This window comes from Excalfactoria chinensis, chromosome Z, assembly GCF_039878825.1.
Source record: "Excalfactoria chinensis isolate bCotChi1 chromosome Z, bCotChi1.hap2, whole genome shotgun sequence".
Lineage (NCBI taxonomy): Eukaryota > Metazoa > Chordata > Aves > Galliformes > Phasianidae > Excalfactoria > Excalfactoria chinensis.
This window is the reverse complement of record NC_092857.1, coordinates 64,423,397-64,440,532: the sequence shown is the minus strand read 5'-3', so window position 1 is coordinate 64,440,532 and position 17,136 is coordinate 64,423,397. Positions and strand designations below refer to the sequence as shown.

Here is a 17,136-nt window from a genome sequence, read left to right as displayed (position 1 = left end):
CAGCACAGTGACCGCCATTAGCTATGCATTGTCACCAGCAACGAACAAGAGCTGCATGCTGCACTTATAACAGTAGAGGTGATTCACTGTCACCACTGCTGAAACGCAACACCTACCGCCTCTCTGTGCTCCATGTCAGACGCCATCCTGTTGGCCTGCCCCCCTGCTGCCACCTGTCTCACAACAAAATGCAACGGGATATTGGTGGGAAGGTTCAGACTCTACTGCTGTGCAACCATCATCTGCTTCTGTCATGAGCTGACATCATAAAATAGGAGGCACTGCTTTCAGAGCAGCCCACTCTTCCGCAGTCCTGGCACATCAGATATCTCAGGAAAGCAATGCAGGGTGCCCTTCTCTGCTACCTCTATAGGTCTGCAAGCAACAGGAAACAGGATCAGAGAAGATGTGACAGTAAGAATTCTCCAGAACTCTATTCCCATGGAGATCCAACTGGAACCAAAAAGTTGCTATAGGCTATAAGGGACCAGAACAGTGACGAAAGATATTCACTGATTCCTGGGTACAAGTGAACTAAAAACACTTATAAATGTTAAGACACGGGATGAAAACGTCTTAAAAGTGGAGGCTAAATTCTTACCTGAGGACAACAGAGGCCCAATAACTCACAGCTGGTCTCAGTGGAAGCTGACGACTCCTCATCAGAAACAGAGAAACTAAATTCAGAGACTTCTAGAAGCTTGTCATTTTAAAAGGAGAGGTCAGACCGAGTTAGCATCACATGGCTGACCATCAGTGACAGCCTCTACCTCACCAGCTCAGAATACAGGTGTTTTTATTTTAACAAGAAAAAGGGTTCTTCTTTATTATTTATGATAAACAATAACGATCCCATCAGATACAGACTAAAAGAAAAACCGAAACACAACAACAACCAACACAGCAGGAATTAAAATAAAAAAGATTGGCATAAACTTTATTAGAATAGCATTTTTTCCTGAGCAAGATTTACAACACAGCATGCAGATGCATTTAATAACTTACTTCACTATACATTCTGCACTAGTGACAGTTGTGCAATAAAGGTAGCAACTGATATGTTTCCAGCTTTTAGTCATTTCAAAGTGGCAGCACGTTCCATAATCAGAGTTCTACCGTTAATGGTGTCCATGTGAAGTTTCCAATGCCTTGGAAGCTGAAGTGATTGAATTCAGCAGCACACTTGAAGCTCTTTAGTCCTCAAACACAAATTCTGCATTAGAAATTTGATAAGAGTTCATGACATCATTTTTCACAACGTAGTAAGTAAAAACTTATCAGCCTCTTTTCTAATGGATAAACTGGCTGAAAACGCAAGGGGAAACTATAGTGTTAGTAAGGCAAACAGAATGTCAGCACACATAACTGAAGTCACATTTCTGACAAGTTCTTTGGGTAAAACACTGAGCTCGTATTGCAGGAGTTCAACATACGTGTACAGCACAAAAAGGGCCACATACTGTAACCAAGGTAACATGGCACAGCTGACTTTTATTGACAGAAAATGGCACCCTGCTGGGGTTGAATTCCACTTCTTTCCAAAGCCGTAAGTATTTAGCTGTAAGTTCTTATTTTTCAGGAAATAAAAAGGAACTCTGGGTAATGTAAAAACACACAAACAAACAAACAGACAGCTCTTATATATAAATACTGGATATTTCAGGAAAAGTCGAAAGTCTGATTTACTAACGCACTGCATAAAAGAGATCCCAGACAGCTATCCTGAAAACAGAAACATTTCTGTTACAGTGAAGGAACGTTACAAACAATTGTAAGTAATAAGGCAACAGCACCTTCTCAAATCACACACGTAACTCCCTTACAGTGAAGACAGAGCTTTGGGGTTACACTAAAACATGAAGCAAATACATTTCTGCTTTGTCCAGAAATAACTGCATCACCACACAGTGCAGAGTAATCTCTGCTCTCAATATATCACACCGAACGTGCCCACATTGTCAAAGAATAGGTCTTGTTAACTTGACACTGCAACTTTCACTGCTAAAGGAGTTCTAAACTGTTTTATTTTCAAGCCAAGCAAAGATGAATATTTGCTGACTGTGAACTAAGAAGACTGGCAAGATTATTGGCTTGAATTCACTTAGTAAAATGCTAATCATGCAAGCTCAAAGCTGTGCTGATCTCTTTATCGGGATTAATAAATATATTAATCGCAGTGTAAAAAGAATTAGTTTTATCTTCCAGCGTGGCTATCACCCTGTTGTTCTTTGGAAAGGCCTAATGCTTTAATCTGAATCTTTATCATTCTAGCTGCCAATAGACAAAGCAGCCGCTGCAGTTTAGACACAAAGACCGACAACTGCTGTTGAATGACACAAAGTTTTCTGCTCTGTGCTTTGAAAGAGCTCAATTATGCTGGATCACTCAACACTCAACAGCCGGATGGCTCAACAGCCTGTGACAGAATATCCTGGTTGGCATTTACATGCAGAAAGCTGCTTAAATAATGACCCGATTCCAACGTGCAGGGTGCTACTATTTATGCTAATAGCCAACACGTTGCTTGCAGAAACAGCACTCTAGAGTACATTAAAACAAACAAACAAACAAAAAAACCCAAACAACTAAAAACAGAAAACCAAGTCCCTGACCATTAAAAGCTGTAATGAAGGAGGCTGTTGTGTTTTAAATAGAGATAAGGGAAGGTATATCTCTGAATTGTATCTTATATAAAAGAATGCTTTAAAAAACTCTTTAAAACTCCTGAACCTCCCCAATTAGAGAGGACATACACATTGGTTTTTTTAATGGAAACACTAAAAATACTGTATTGAACTCACTGTATTGAACTGACACACCTGAAAGATATTTGTAGGGAAAGAAAATGAAAACACATTCCTTTATCCAATGTATGTTCAAAGTTAACCCAGGGAGCCCATACAGCAAAGGGACCTCTGATCTTATTTACTTTTACTACTGAAAAAGCACACATAATAAAATGGATTCATTTAAATCATGCTGTGTTGATATCCCCTTCAACAAGACTGCTTCAGGCAGTGTGTAGTGTTACTCTGTTTCTACTGACCCGCTGCTAACCAGCTCAATGATTGTCACAAGCATGGTGTTCAGGCCGACAGATTTCTTTTAGTGCCATGCAATATTACACATTAACAGTGGAGGATTTTAAAATGTCATTAGCATATCACGCTCTTGCACGCTGATGTAGAATGGCCTCCCAAAGATGAAGGAGTGTAGACCAGGTTTAATCTTCTCAGCCAAAGCCATTATTATGTTGAGATCGCCCTCTGCTGTTAGGTCGAGATCTATCTTTAAGTTATGAAGAGATTTAAAAGGTTTCTTTCCTTTCTGCCTGCAAGAAAATAAAAAGAAGCTTTGCACAAAGGAACAAAGTAAGTTTCTCGATGCCTGTTTTCTATTATCTGTTCACTTACGTGTCATCCTCTATGTATTTTATTAAAGTTAAAGCTTTCCTGTGAAGGACTAGCAGAAACTGTGCAAGGAATGTACTCCTTAGAGACAAGCCAGGTTTCAGGTGAAAGATCTGTTAAAAATTATATGAGAAAATTAGTAGGATGTAGAAATTCAAGAATCATTTTAACAACATCGAATATAAAGAGGCACTGCGTACACATATAACACATCCCTAATTACACTACAGTAAGCACATTAGCAGCAGATTTATAGACACACCGAAGATTCGTTCTTACTCTTCTTGTTGTACAGATGCAATAAATCGAGCTGTTTTACAGTTCTATTTGGATGAAGTATTATTTTAACTTAAAAAATGGTCTGAAGTGAATCTCAGTCTGGTAGGCTTTTTTTTTTTTTTCCCTCAATAGTGTAAACACAGCTGCAGAATAATAGAAAACATACTTTACTTTTCATACATAATAAGGAGTTTTGGTATTATATGAATACTACAAATTACAGAACAGCATGTTTGTTTTTTCAGTCACATGTACTACCAGGCCTACATTTTAAATGGTCAGGTCCTGATACCTTCTGCAACATCATGTAGACAACCATCACAGTGTTAATTGGGATAACAACTGCGATTGTTTGAAAAAAGAGGTACCATACCAGCAGAAGTTAAACCAACGCCACGATAAATTGTTACTAGATGTTAAAGTGCAGTTCTTTAGCTCTTGAAGCAATTATTACCTGATCCAGGAAGGCTTTTACCAATGTGTCTCGATGCAGGATGTCTTGAAAAACATTTCTAAGGGGGAAGAAAAAAAAATAACGTGGTAAAACCATGAGAAGACAGTAAATGTTCAGCAGTGGTGCACAGTAACACCATTACAATTTACAAGCTGGCAGAAATGTAAAGTGTATTAAAAATTTTAGTGAATTATAATCCTGATACTGAAAGGTAGCACTTCCAGGAGAAATAAGCTAAACCCAGAAAAGCCATTGAGCTCTATCAAATACACTTAGCTCTGGCATATCCCTATTTAAAATGGGCAATAATATTAACATAATACCATCAGAAATATCACAGAATTTCAGCAACACTTAATGCAACAAAATGAGTGAGAGAACTGGTAAATTCTGCAAAACAAATTCAATTACCAACTGCTTCTTAGAAGCAAAAAATCCTCCTGTTCCTTATTAGAAAGTACGCTTTATGCTTTACTACCTCATCTCAAATCAAGCAACTTTAAGAAGTGTGGGAGCAGAGTACGTACAAATCAGGTGTGAAACTCTCATCTGTGTGGATAATAGGATCTTGAGACATTTCTTCATCTGAATTAGCTCTCCAAAATGCTGTCAGCTCAGACCTCATATACCGCCGTTGGTTGTAGATGTGTTCGTGACAGGGGGGCATCTGCTTCACTGTGTTGACATCTACATCTATATGTGTAGTAGGGTATGGAGCATACATTACTTGACGGAAGGGCAGCACAAAACTTCCTGTTGCGTCCTGTTTTTTTTTTTTGGGGAAAAAAAAAAAAAAAAAAAAAAGAATTGTCTTTAATTTTTTTTAGAAAGCTCTATTGCAACAAAACAATATGAAAATATCAATCCAATCTTTTCGGTTCCATCTCTTTTCACATACTTTGTTTGAGAGAAACAATAGTTGTAGTCAGTAAAATACCCTCAACACTGCACGACTCCCTTAATGTAACAGTGAGACTAAGTCTGGAGGTAACCTGTGTATTACATTGTATCGCCTGATTCCTGAACTGATTAACATAACAGTATTACACTTGTCACGTTTAGACTGCTCTTCAGAGCAAAGAACATTATCTTTCTACTTACCCTCAATAATTGCTATAGCTCTTTTAAAATACTTGGAAACTGTAGTATTGACATAAGACAGTTCTCTTCTGGTTTTGTATCCTCTTTGAGATTCTAGTCCCAAGCAGGCAAAAGAATGTCACTATTGTACCTTGACCAACTGGAATGATTCTCAATGATACACAACAAAAGAAATTCCTGGGTCATAAAAAGACTAGCTAGGAACTTATAACATCGAATAAGCCCCAGCATCAAGAAGAACTCAAGGGAAAATGACAAATTTCTTCAAACATGAATGCGTGTATAAATTTGCCTATGTATCTTATGTGCGCACATGCACTGAAGAATGTTCTAAAACCATAGAGGAACAGAACTCTCTTAAGTATACTTACTTTGAGTAAACCTTGAACAAAAAGCCCTGACTCATACTTGAAAGAAGACTCACTTCTACAGAGTCTGGAGCACTTCCGCTCTGATGGTGTAAGGAACAGGCACAACGTTCTCACAATCTGCATTGCAAAGAACAGTTTTGAAAAGCAAGAAAACTCCAGGAATTAACTGATCTTTACATGCAATTTCTGACTTAATCCTGCTGACAAGAAAAGACAAAACCTGAGTGACATCAGAAAACAGTTACATGTTTAAATAATTAAGATGCAAGCCATGGAAATCCAACTTCCTGTCAAGTGAAGAAGAATTTTGGCAACTTCTCTTTTAGCCAGCTGCACAGAAGAAATAACTTTTGTTATGCTTCTTCCTATTACAAAAACACGAGTTTCTGTAATTATTCTCTAGCCTTCTAAGCCTCTTATTTTATTCATTCCATATTGGAATGTCAGCCCTATTGTCTCTAATAAGGCACATTCAATTTTATAAGCATCCACACTTATTTCCTCATTAATTTCCTCAAACTCTCCATTAAAAGCAACAAAGACACTTAATTACTTCAAGCTCCTACACTGCAACAGCTGCAAGCAATCATCTCCAAACACAAACACATTTCTGACATAGTCAAACATACATGTTTGGATGAATGCAAGACACAGTAGGTGTTTGTTTTGCATTAAAGAAAGCTAAGGTATATCACTAAGAAAGCAGTTATGTTGGAACACAGCACCATAACACAATGAGCACACTACTGATAAGGATTCATGTAAAATGCATGGAATTCATTTTCCCTGGACAGTTCATAAGACTCACATTTTTCCACAGTCTTTTTTTTCCCCCAAATCAGCCAGCTTTTCAATATACACAGTAATAATCATTCAGATCTCGAAGCCTCCTTATTAGTTACTGTGCTATCTTAGCCATGTGCAAATCTTTCATCTCTGAAACAAAGCGTGCTACTTGATTTTGTGAAGTACATTCTGTAAGAAAACAGCAGTTTCTTCACAATTTGCCTCTGAATGTCCTAACTGAAAACTAACTTCAGTGGTTTTATTAGAGGAGAAGGTTATCTTATACCCTAATTAAATGAAAGTCAAAGGCAAATCTTTCTGAACAAAACACACACACATTACAGTAACCTGTCAAGAAATACGCTTTAAGAAATATTTAAATGAACTGCAAACAGAAGAGTATCTCCTCAGCAATTGATTTCAATTTATCTGAAAGTATCGATTTGGTATAATCAAAAAGCTGTGTACCTGAGGAATTCTGCATAAGGAAAACATCTTCATTTGCTTTTTCCTTCACATACTCAGTAAGCTTAAAGTGAACACCAAGAAACTCTCATATACACAAAAACATTAGAGAAAAAGCAGTTCAAGTTATAAATTCAAGTTGGTTCAAATTAAATATTTGATAACAGGCTTACAAGAGAGTTAAGAATAATAACAACTTAGGAAAAAGCATGTCTACCAGAAAAACAATTATTTTCTTATTCTGGAATGACTGCTTCCAAAAGTGATATTTTTTTCCCCACACAGACCATAGTGATACTTACACATTTCACACTTCTCCATTCAGAGGTACAGCTAACGCTGCTTTATTGTTTCTACACTCAGAATCTCATGTGCATCACCCCTACTGATAAATTCTACACGTTTCAGCAAGTTTCTTTTGTTGCAATCATTCCCCACAACAAGCAAAATTATGCAGATAATTATTTCTTATATTCACTGATTTTGCTAAACACAGCAAATCAGCTGCTACTTATTCAGATTGTACATTTTAGATGTGTAGCATCAAGTAAATTATACTCACTCATTCTCTTATAGTCGCCAGAATACAACTGACAAGGCAATTTTTAGGCAAAATTATCAACAGTTAGATAACCAATCAACCAAAAACATTCTCTCTTCCTTCCACAAGTATGCTTATACACGAACCTTGTTTCAATAACATGCTAACACTACTGACAATAAGCATTTAAGATTCATTTATTAGAAGGCATATTACCTTATTAACTTTTTCCGCGCTGCTTCCTACAACCACAGAACAACCGCAGGTCTGCAGATGTGAACTAATTGCACTGGAAATAAAAATAGATATAGGCCAATAAACTTAGTCATACTTTTCAGATAAAGACATTATCATTTTAAAGATAATATAACTGCAGGCCTATCCTATGGCCCTCGCACAAGCTGAAACCCAAAAGTTTGGCAGCATCTGTACTTTCAGTTTGGTCAGTAAAAAGATTGCCAGCCAGAACCACCCAGCACCACTACAGAGCTAACAAAAGCTGTTATTATCTCTGTCACAGAATCCAAACTTTAGATACAATTATAAAGCTTTCTCTAATACCGGTAAGTACATGGACCCTCTTCTACTAAAGGAGGCTTTGTGAGGTGATTAACCTGTTCTAATAAACACCTCTAATTTATAAGGACAACAGCAACTACATTTGGACTCTGAAATCCTAGAGGTGGGCTTAATACAGAACCGGATACTATTTATCTTACCAATTTTATTTTAAAGAGTTAGGCTTAAGGCTGCCTGATTTCCTCCTTAGGGGCAGAAACAGATGTTTAGTTTCATTCGGAGGTTACAAAAAAGCATGACTTTATTTTACCTGTTAGTTTTGCTAATATTCATTTAGCCTAATCTAATTTTTATTCAATGGCAGATAGAAACGATACCAACACTCTTCCAAAGGAAGTGAACAAGTTGCTCTGAAGCGCGAATTCTTCTAGTTACAAGTTAAAAACAATCTGGGGGGAGGGGAAAGTATAATTCAACAATAACAGCTCTACATACCATACTATGAATTAAACACAATTCTTGTTTTTATTTATTGTTTGTTTTGGCAGGGGTGTCTTATATAAAGACACAAGCCCATGACTTATACACTCACAGACTTTAAGTATCAAGAACACTTGCATTTCATATGGATTCTATTATCAAGCAAACGACTCCATGACAATGGTAAGAGAGCTGCAGCTGTTAGCCCAGAGCCATTATTTTAAGAAGAAAACCACCTTTATAGCATTAGGTAGAATAAAATCTCAAAAAATCAAACATCTAATATCTGCTGATATGCCAATACAGATTTATATACACACACGTAAGTTTATTCCATTTCACTACAGCATAAATCAGAATTGAAATTCATACTTGAGGAGAAAGCCTTCATGACAACTATCCCCGATGTCATCATCATTCAGTACTGTGTCACTGATCTGAAAATCAGAGGAATAAGAACAAAGATTTAAAAAAAAGATGTACATCTCAGAATTAAGTGATTTTTGATTCTGATAAGAGCGGACTGTTTAGAATCCGCTTAAGCTATGTTGTAAGATTGACAGAAAAAAGACCTTCTGACTGTGGCCAAAGCATTTTGAAAACAAAGAAGCAATTTAATTTTTAAACTTTTTTTCACCGATGATTCTCCCATGATGATTTTTTTTCCTAATGCCTTTTCTGCAATATTTTAACTTACTCCATGTGAGACTGTTTCTTATTCCACATGAACACTAAACCACACCAAAACAGATACCAACATAAAAAGTATTCACCTCTCCATTTTGTTTTGAATCAAACATCTTTTCCATGCAACTCTTCCTTAGGAAGAGTATCATCCCTGGTAGCCCATAGCAGTGACCATTAGAAGTATTGCAAGTACTACCCACCAAACTAAAACTGTTCTGCCACTCCCTAGAGCATTTAGGATAAATCCAAGGGTACAGAAAATTATTATATGTCTCTTCCAAAGAGAGTAACAAATTATACTGGCAAAATCATTTTCTAATTCAGAATGCAAAGAAAATAGGGACTTACATCTATTTCTTCTGGAACACTGTGTGATTTCATAGATGAAAGGAGCTCCATTACAGGAATAACTTCTCCTGTTAGCATTGGAATGATGCTCTGGCCCTGTGCAGTAAATAAAACACTTGAAGTGCATTATAAGAAGTTACTATCAACCTAAACATGCAAAACACATTGAACTTCCTATTGTCTGAAAATATAGTTATCAGCATCAACTGATCCACAGACTTCTTTGGCACTGCACACCATCAAATATGAACTGGAAACATGTATTTACTTTTCAGCATCATCTCTAAAATTACGTTTCTAGGGAGTTTGTTTGACCAACACAGGGCATATCTCGAATAAGATAATCTGAGCATACCATGCTACATGCAATTATTGTTAAACATTATAGATCGAAATTCTTTCAGTAACAATGGAAGAAAAACAAAAACAGGCTACTGACATACAAAATTATGTCATCTTTCATAAGAAAACTGAAGCTACAATTCCATGTTTAGTTTCAGAAACACAATATTATACACTATGCCTACTACAGCATTCCAACATGACATATTGTGTACATCTCTGTCACTTGAAGAGGTAACAACCTTTATATGAGGAGAGCATATACCTATAGAAGCTACTACCTTTACAAAGCTTCAAGTTCAAGTAAATGACTTCCCCTTTCTGAAAGGTAATGTTCTTCATAGATTTCCACTTCATATATTCCTTCATTTTTTTTCCCCACAGCTTCCATCATTCTGTCTTCAGAAAGGATGCCTTTTGTGCTTGTCAGGTCACCAGCCAGTCCAAAGTATCTTCTTGGATCTCAAAAATAGAAGCAGCACCAACTTCTACCATCACCAGATCCAGTCAAAAAGATTTGCGGTCGTGTGCCATATGCATCTACCAGACAGTCTTACCTGATCCTCCATTCTCTCCGTGCCTTCCAAGACAATCTTCTGGAAATGCTCTTGCCTCTCCTGAGCAACAGAAGCAGTTAAATATAAATGCTCTGGTACTTGTTCATATACGTATGCACACAACAGTCATATGGCACAATTTCTTGCCTGTGGAGTCATGCTTTCGAAGTTCAAGTCTTTTTCTTTTACAGTGCTGACATTAGTAGGAAGTGACGTCATTTTAAATAGATCAGTGTTCTGTGCTCTAACCCCCACCAAACCCCTCACATGCTTGGGCAGGAGTAGCAAATGATGGAGGGTGTGATGACGATGATAAACATTTTCTTCATTAAAGAACAAGAAAATGCCAAATGATCAGAATATGATGCAGAACTACATGAATTATTACTATGTCAGATGGGTCAGGTACAGATTGATGGTCCCTGATGCAATAAGAATGAGATTTCCCAAATAAGGAAAGTCATGTTTGAGGAAGTTAGGAACACCAAAAAAATGTATTTTCCACATCTTGAGACACTGACAGGTTTTCTTATGACCAAGTACAGGAGACACAGAGCCTCAAGCTACACAAAATACACTGTACAAAAGACTGGACAAAATCCTCAACAGACTCATCAGCAGCTGATCCTCAATCCCAGGTGCAACCAATACGGCATGCACGAGAGAGGAAAAATAATAATAATAAAAGTATCTTTCAGTATATGCTGAGATATTGTTGCCTTTTTGGTGGTTACTTTCAGTCTCCTGGGACTGATCTGCTTGGAGTTGACCAAACTCAGATAGAGGAAGAGGCACAATGCTTTTCAGATAGATGAACAGGTGACAAACTGCAGCAAATTACTCTAAAGCAGATGTAAACCCTGTCTGACCACCTGAGAGAAGCATCCGTGGAAAGTAATACTGGAACTAAGCAGCTTCCTTTGGGGCATTGTGACATTCACCTTGACTTGAGTTGGTGAAACATGGTATATTCAGTAATGATGATGCTTTGCTTCAAAAGAAGTCAGCTTCATGAACTGCAGGCTGATCAAACCTTAGCCACTTCTTTCTAGAAATGTAACTGCTACAATCATTAGACAAACTTCCAGAACACAAAATTCAGGTAAATGTAAGTTCTCAATTCCCATAGAGAAGACTTGCTTGAAGTTGCTTGTCTTTGCCAGTATGAATGTTGTTCCATGGCCTTCCTGGTCTTCGAGTTCAGGTTTCTTCTCTTCTGCAAGTCTGTCTGGAACTGCTGAGTGTCTCTACAGAGATCTCATGAGAAGTGGAAACCACCACATCTATTAGAAAAGCCAGAGCAGATACACAGTACCTTTCATACACCACTTCAATTGTTTTTTTAGTAGCCCTATTTGCTGAACTATCTGTAAACAAGGAACTACAGTCATAAAGCCTGTTTTTATTCTACATTGTAACTCTACAGTTTTAATGCTCTACTTTCGTCTTCTAGCTAAGAACTGCATGTGCAGATATATGCAGGCTTATTTTTCTTCTCCTCCAAAAAAAAAAAAAAAAAAAAAAAAAAGGAAAAAAAAATAAGAAAAACAAATAAAAGAGACAATAAAGTGCCTTTTTTAGAATCTTTTGCTGTCTTTGCTGACCTAATCGGTGAGCTACTTCAAGATCATCTGAAAAAGAACTAAAAACATCGTGACTAATTTTAGAGGGAACTAGTACAAAACATTCTGTCATTCCTTAAGTCACCTGAGGCCATTCCTAGTGAGGGATGTAGATCAATGTCCAAAAAGAGGGAAGACATGAAGTAGTTACAAAGGACTGACAATTCTTATCTGACCATGCACAGTACAAGTTGATAGGGAAGACACTAAACGTCAAGAAGAGGAATGTAATCAAGAACAGAAGATAGTAATTTTGATACAAGCTGAAGTTTAGCAAATGAAAAGGCATTTAGGAATGAAATATTTGTGTTTCTACTCTACCAAAAATGAAGGCTTAAATCCTATCCTTCCTCTAAAAAATAAAACTCATGTTATCAAGGGTAGATGTGAAGGAAGACACTGCCAGCCACCATTAGGCAATACAGCAAGAAGCAATGGAAGTTGTTAGTCTAACAAAAAGGAAATGACAATGCAGAATTTAATGTCAGCTTCTTATTTTTGGACTCTAAATTAGTTCAGATTAGAGCAGTTAAAAAGGAAGTTTAAAATATGTTTATTAGAGGCCTCAAAACAGAAGAGGAACAAACATTATTAGACAACACATCACCACACACAGTACAACTGACATGCAACATACTGCTCTAAGACAGCTTGTACTCCATGAAGACAACAGAGATCCTTTTTTTTGTTTTAGTTTTTATTATTAGAATGCTATTTATTTTTAACAAAAAATACATCACAATTTTCACTTAATAACCATTATGCACCAAAAGGGCTGCAATTCTTAAAATCAAAAAAGAACTTTAACTTTCCTTTTTCTCAGATTCCAAAAGTAGTAATAACTAGAATAAATTACGTATACTAGCTTTGCACAACTTAACGCCTGCTAAACTCCTTGTTGATAACCTTTTTGAGAAGTAGAACTGAATACACACGTAGAATGGCATTAATTCGGCCAATTTTCTTCCTTAGATCTCAAAGATTTAAAAATATATATATATATATAATTTGGAACAGCAAATTTATAATTCTACCTGGTTTAAATACAACAATTAACAGAGTTAAAAGCAATGATTAAAATCAAATTCAGAGAAATAGCAAATTGCTCAGGACAGCCAATTTAACTCAATAGCTTAACATGCTTTTATATGCTTAAATAATACAACGTGGCCATAAAGGACAAATCAGAAAGATAAAAATCGTAGCCTCAAATTTAGTGCCAGATGGATAAAATCTTACTTCCAAAATTCTGTATTTGTACAGAAGTCAGCATTCTCTGAATTTTTTTGTGCACGGACTGCCACACAACAGGTGTCACAAAACAGCTTTGCTAAAGACAACTAGAACAACTGCTTTTAGTAATGAGCAATAAACCTACCTTATGCATCCATATTCTTCCTTTCCTTATAATATGTGTTAATCTATCCACGCACACTCTGTGAAGAGGTAGGTAGAAGGCAAGCTCACTTTGTGGAAGTATAATCGATAGTCCATATGTGCTTCTGTCTCCATTCCAGTTTCCATCAAAGATTAACGAGACAATAATTACCCTTTTCTCTGCCAAGACAAAGAACTTCACATCGATTGCACCACTTTCTGCATTCCGAAGTATTTCTCCATTCAGGGTGTGGTTAGCAAGAAAAGTTATTTCACCATCACTGAGAAGTACCTGGTCTGTCTTTGGGGCCCAGATGTGCCTCACTCGGGGGCCAAGGATATTGTCCCAGTAAGCAAAAGTGGCAGCTAATAAAGGTGACTCTCCATTCATAGAAATCTCTGTTTTAGCAACCGCAGGAGATGGTGGCGGACAAAGAGCTGACATGGTTGCTTCTTCTCTTGCAAATCAGCTCACATTACCTAAAACACAAAGCTTTTTAGGGAAAAAGAAAGGGGCTGTGATCATCATTACAACATTTTGGTTTGTTTCTGAATAAAACTTTAAGACACAGCTTCTACACCTGAGATTCCACTGAAGGCTTTATTTCAAGAAGAAAGTTCATAACGCACATCTTCCTTGTAATACTGAGGCACACTTATAGTCAAAGAGACCTCTAATAGACTTTACTCACCATACAAGCATGATGAGTAATACTCAACTGCTGTAAGAGAACTGACGTTTTTTCACAAGAAGGGGGCACAGCAGTGGCTGGGGTACAAGGCGATCCCCCAGGCACTCAACAGAACGCAGCAATGGAAAGTGCTTTGCGTTCCTCGGACACAAACCTCACGACACCCACCCCAGCAGCTCCCAGCACCAATCTGCAGTCGCTGTAATGACATCACACACAGTTCTGCCTTCCTTGCAAGTCACAGCAACAAACAAAGGACGCAAATTAGCACCGGCACGAGTGTCTAAAAGCCAAACCGCGCTCACAAGGCCCACGGGCAGAGCCAGGCGCTGCTCACTGCGGGCCCCGGCTGACACCCCGCCTGCACACAGCCAGGCGATACCGAGACCGCTCCTCCGGCCCCTTCACAACCGCAACCCGCTGCGGGCCGCGCCGCCCGACTCCACACCGATAAGTGCTATTTCACACTTCGGGAAGGTCCCACACCCTCTGCAAATGGGCTCCCACGTCTGCCTAATCCATCTTCCCTCCCTCCGCGAGCGGAAAGCCACAACGAACGACCTTCCGACCCACCGACCGACCTTCCTACCGACCCACCGCCCGGCCTCACCTGCGCGCCCGGCATCCGGCCTCACCGCGCCGCGCATGCGCCTGAGCCGCCCGCTTGCCCGCGCAGCCTCAGCGCTGCGCATGCGCGGCACCGCCCCTCACTGTGTAAGCGCCGCGGGGCTGCGCGCCAAGGTGGAGGCGTACGTGTGTGATGACGTGTGGGCCTTGGGGTTAGTTTTGTCTCTAAAATGTCACGGAGTTTTGCGTTACAAGTGTGGTATTATCGCATCAATTCCCCATTAGAAGCTGCTTTAAGGATTCTGGGTATTGACCTTTGTTTCTTTTTCCTTCGGTTTTTAATATTTTCTCCAGTCAGAGGGTAAGGACCCCATTGCATCGTGAGCTGAGGAGACTAATAATAACTCTGCAGGTGTGTTTTGTGGATGCATCAGAGAAGTGATGACAGGCTGCAGTGCTAAGTGGGATTTTTTTCCCTCCAGAAAACCGGTTACAAAACCTAATGCTGTACATCTGCAAATAAATGAATTAGAATGTGGAAGACAGGAGGTGAAAATGAGCTCTGGCTCTGAGCACAAGAAAAAATTATATTGCAATGCTATTTATGTTTCCAGAAGGGCGTCCTGAATCATTGTCGTGGCTGATGCTATATTTTAAGATAAGGTGCTGTGTTGGCAAAAAGGGAAAGGGATGAAACAAAACGGAAGAATCCAGCTGTTCAGCCTGGTTAAGATCATGGGAGCACAGAGATGCAAGGATCGTAAGGTATTCCTTTGCTGTCATGTCACACTGGAATCACTCATGCACTCAGGCCAATGTAAGTCTGCACTACTGTATTGGTCTTGATGAAAGCAAATTGCACAGTAATAAAAGTAATGCTTCCCAGCCAGACCAGACTGCTGCAAAGTCCCCTATAAAGCCCCAGCTAATCTATTCCTACAGAAGAGGGAAGTGGGGAATTTCCGCACTGTCTCTCTTAGTGGTTTAAAGCTGTAGTTTCACATCTCTGTTTAAACAGTGAAGTATAATTTGCACTCTCTGTTGAGTTCATGGAGTCTCTTGTCTTACTACTTTTAACTTCTTAGAGAAACCAGATTCATTAAAAGCAGGAGCCCATGCAAATTTGAGTTTGACCTGGGAATATGAATTAATTCCATACAAATCCTCATATTGATTCTAGCTGCATTTTACTAGCTGTTTGAGTGGTGCTTTCATTATCATGTTAATTCTTAACAGTTCACTGAATGTACAGAGTTGGCAGTGTAAAGACCCATTAATTCAAGTGACAGGAACCAACCTGCAATTCTAGAGCAATTCAATGTAAGTTAATATTCAGGTGGAACTTCAGGGTTCAGAATTTTGGAGAGGGCAAGTATTTTGTCCTAAGGCGACTCTGAAGACTTTTTTTCACCATCTTTAAATCACCTGCAAAGGGTGATTTGATCTCTGAATGAGAAGTGTGTGTATTCAATCCCATGAGCAAATGGGACTGAATCCACAGAAAACCTATGCAAACAACTGGTGCCTGGTGGAACATGCATGGCTGAAGAGCCTTCACATGAAACACTGGATGTCCTGTGTCTGGAAAGATGACCTGAAGTTTTACACAAGAAAGTTCAGCTTTGTATGGGATGAATAGATAAACTGTATTAAGGCAGCAAAGAAAACTCCTGCTTGGTTCCTGAAACCACATTGTAATTCCTCTTTAGCTATCACGTATTTAAGAAACAGGAAACCAAATTTAGTGTCTTTATATTGACTAGAAATAATTGAAATACCAAATTCCAGAGGTGATACAGTTTCTTTTATGAATGAGTAGTGACCATGTGGGATTTGAGATGTTTTTCGTTAATTTGAAGTTGTTTTCCAAATGCAGCAAGACAGAATCTGTCAAAGTAAGCACCAGAGTAGCTTTATTGTTTGACTTGTCCACTTTCCTCTTTCTGCTTCTATTAACATTTGTGTGACGATGCAGCTTCATCTGTACAACAGATCGAGCTCATCAATTTGAAAACCAATGTCTTTTCTTCTGAATAGACAGACAGACAAAACTAATTTTGAAAATGATGTACAGAAGCAAGCATATATTATTACATCATGTTAAACTTAAGAATGATACAATCGGACATTTTAAAATAACAGATGAGTACTTTGGGAAACTGTCTAATTTGAAGTAACAGAAAGTTACTTCTGTGTATGTCATGAAGCAGAAGACAGGATGAGCTATAACAGCACTTCCTATTAGCTTTGCATAAGCCACTTCTTCCTCAGGTTCACTTCTTCCCTTGAGTTTTACTTCTCTTCTCATGGAAAACTGAGATGTGTATTGGTGGAAATTTGTGGCAGTGTGCTGTTTTTAAAAGCTGTAGGTAGCTCCTGCAGTTTGCCATGGCCATGCTTGCTGTTAGCAGTCAAGGTAGCTTAAAAGGATTCTGAACAGTCATCCATTCCTCCATCACTTATGTAAATGACCCAGTGCTACTCTACTAGGCAGGTTTGGAAAAACAATGCAAATCTTCTGTATGAGTGCATTAGCTT

General features: G+C 38.4%; 1 protein-coding gene across 3 annotated transcripts; it reads right to left on the bottom strand.

The window, feature by feature from the left end:
* Positions 1–734: 734 nt before the first annotated feature.
* On the bottom strand, positions 735–14,704 carry C9orf72 (C9orf72-SMCR8 complex subunit). Of its 3 annotated transcripts, none has more exons than XM_072360167.1 (11): positions 14,642–14,704; positions 13,341–13,819; positions 10,341–10,400; positions 9,442–9,537; positions 8,779–8,843; positions 7,624–7,696; positions 5,616–5,732; positions 4,671–4,906; positions 4,144–4,201; positions 3,414–3,523; positions 735–3,331 (listed from the first exon to the last, which is right to left on the bottom strand). In XM_072360167.1, exons 2-11 carry the CDS (start codon positions 13,782–13,784, stop codon positions 3,145–3,147), a joined length of 1,446 nt encoding a protein of 481 aa, XP_072216268.1. In that variant the 5' UTR covers positions 13,785–13,819; positions 14,642–14,704; the 3' UTR covers positions 735–3,144. The 3 variants fall into 3 exon arrangements, with proteins under 3 accessions (XP_072216268.1, XP_072216269.1, XP_072216270.1); XM_072360168.1 differs by having other exon boundaries at positions 810–3,331; positions 13,341–13,832; positions 14,642–14,689; XM_072360169.1 differs by lacking the exon at positions 10,341–10,400 and having other exon boundaries at positions 810–3,331.
* Positions 14,705–17,136: the final 2,432 nt, after the last annotated feature.

Coding starts and splice junctions, on each gene's coding strand:
- C9orf72 (XM_072360167.1), bottom strand. CDS start 13,784: ATGTCAGCTCTTTGTCCGCCACCATCTCCTGCGGTTGCTAAAACAGAG. Junction 5,733..7,623: donor GCGCGGAAAAAGTTAATAAG/GTAATATGCCTT, acceptor TTTGCAATGCAG/ATTGTGAGAACGTTGTGCCT. Junction 4,202..4,670: donor GAGAGTTTCACACCTGATTT/GTACGTACTCTG, acceptor CTTCCCCCTTAG/AAATGTTTTTCAAGACATCC.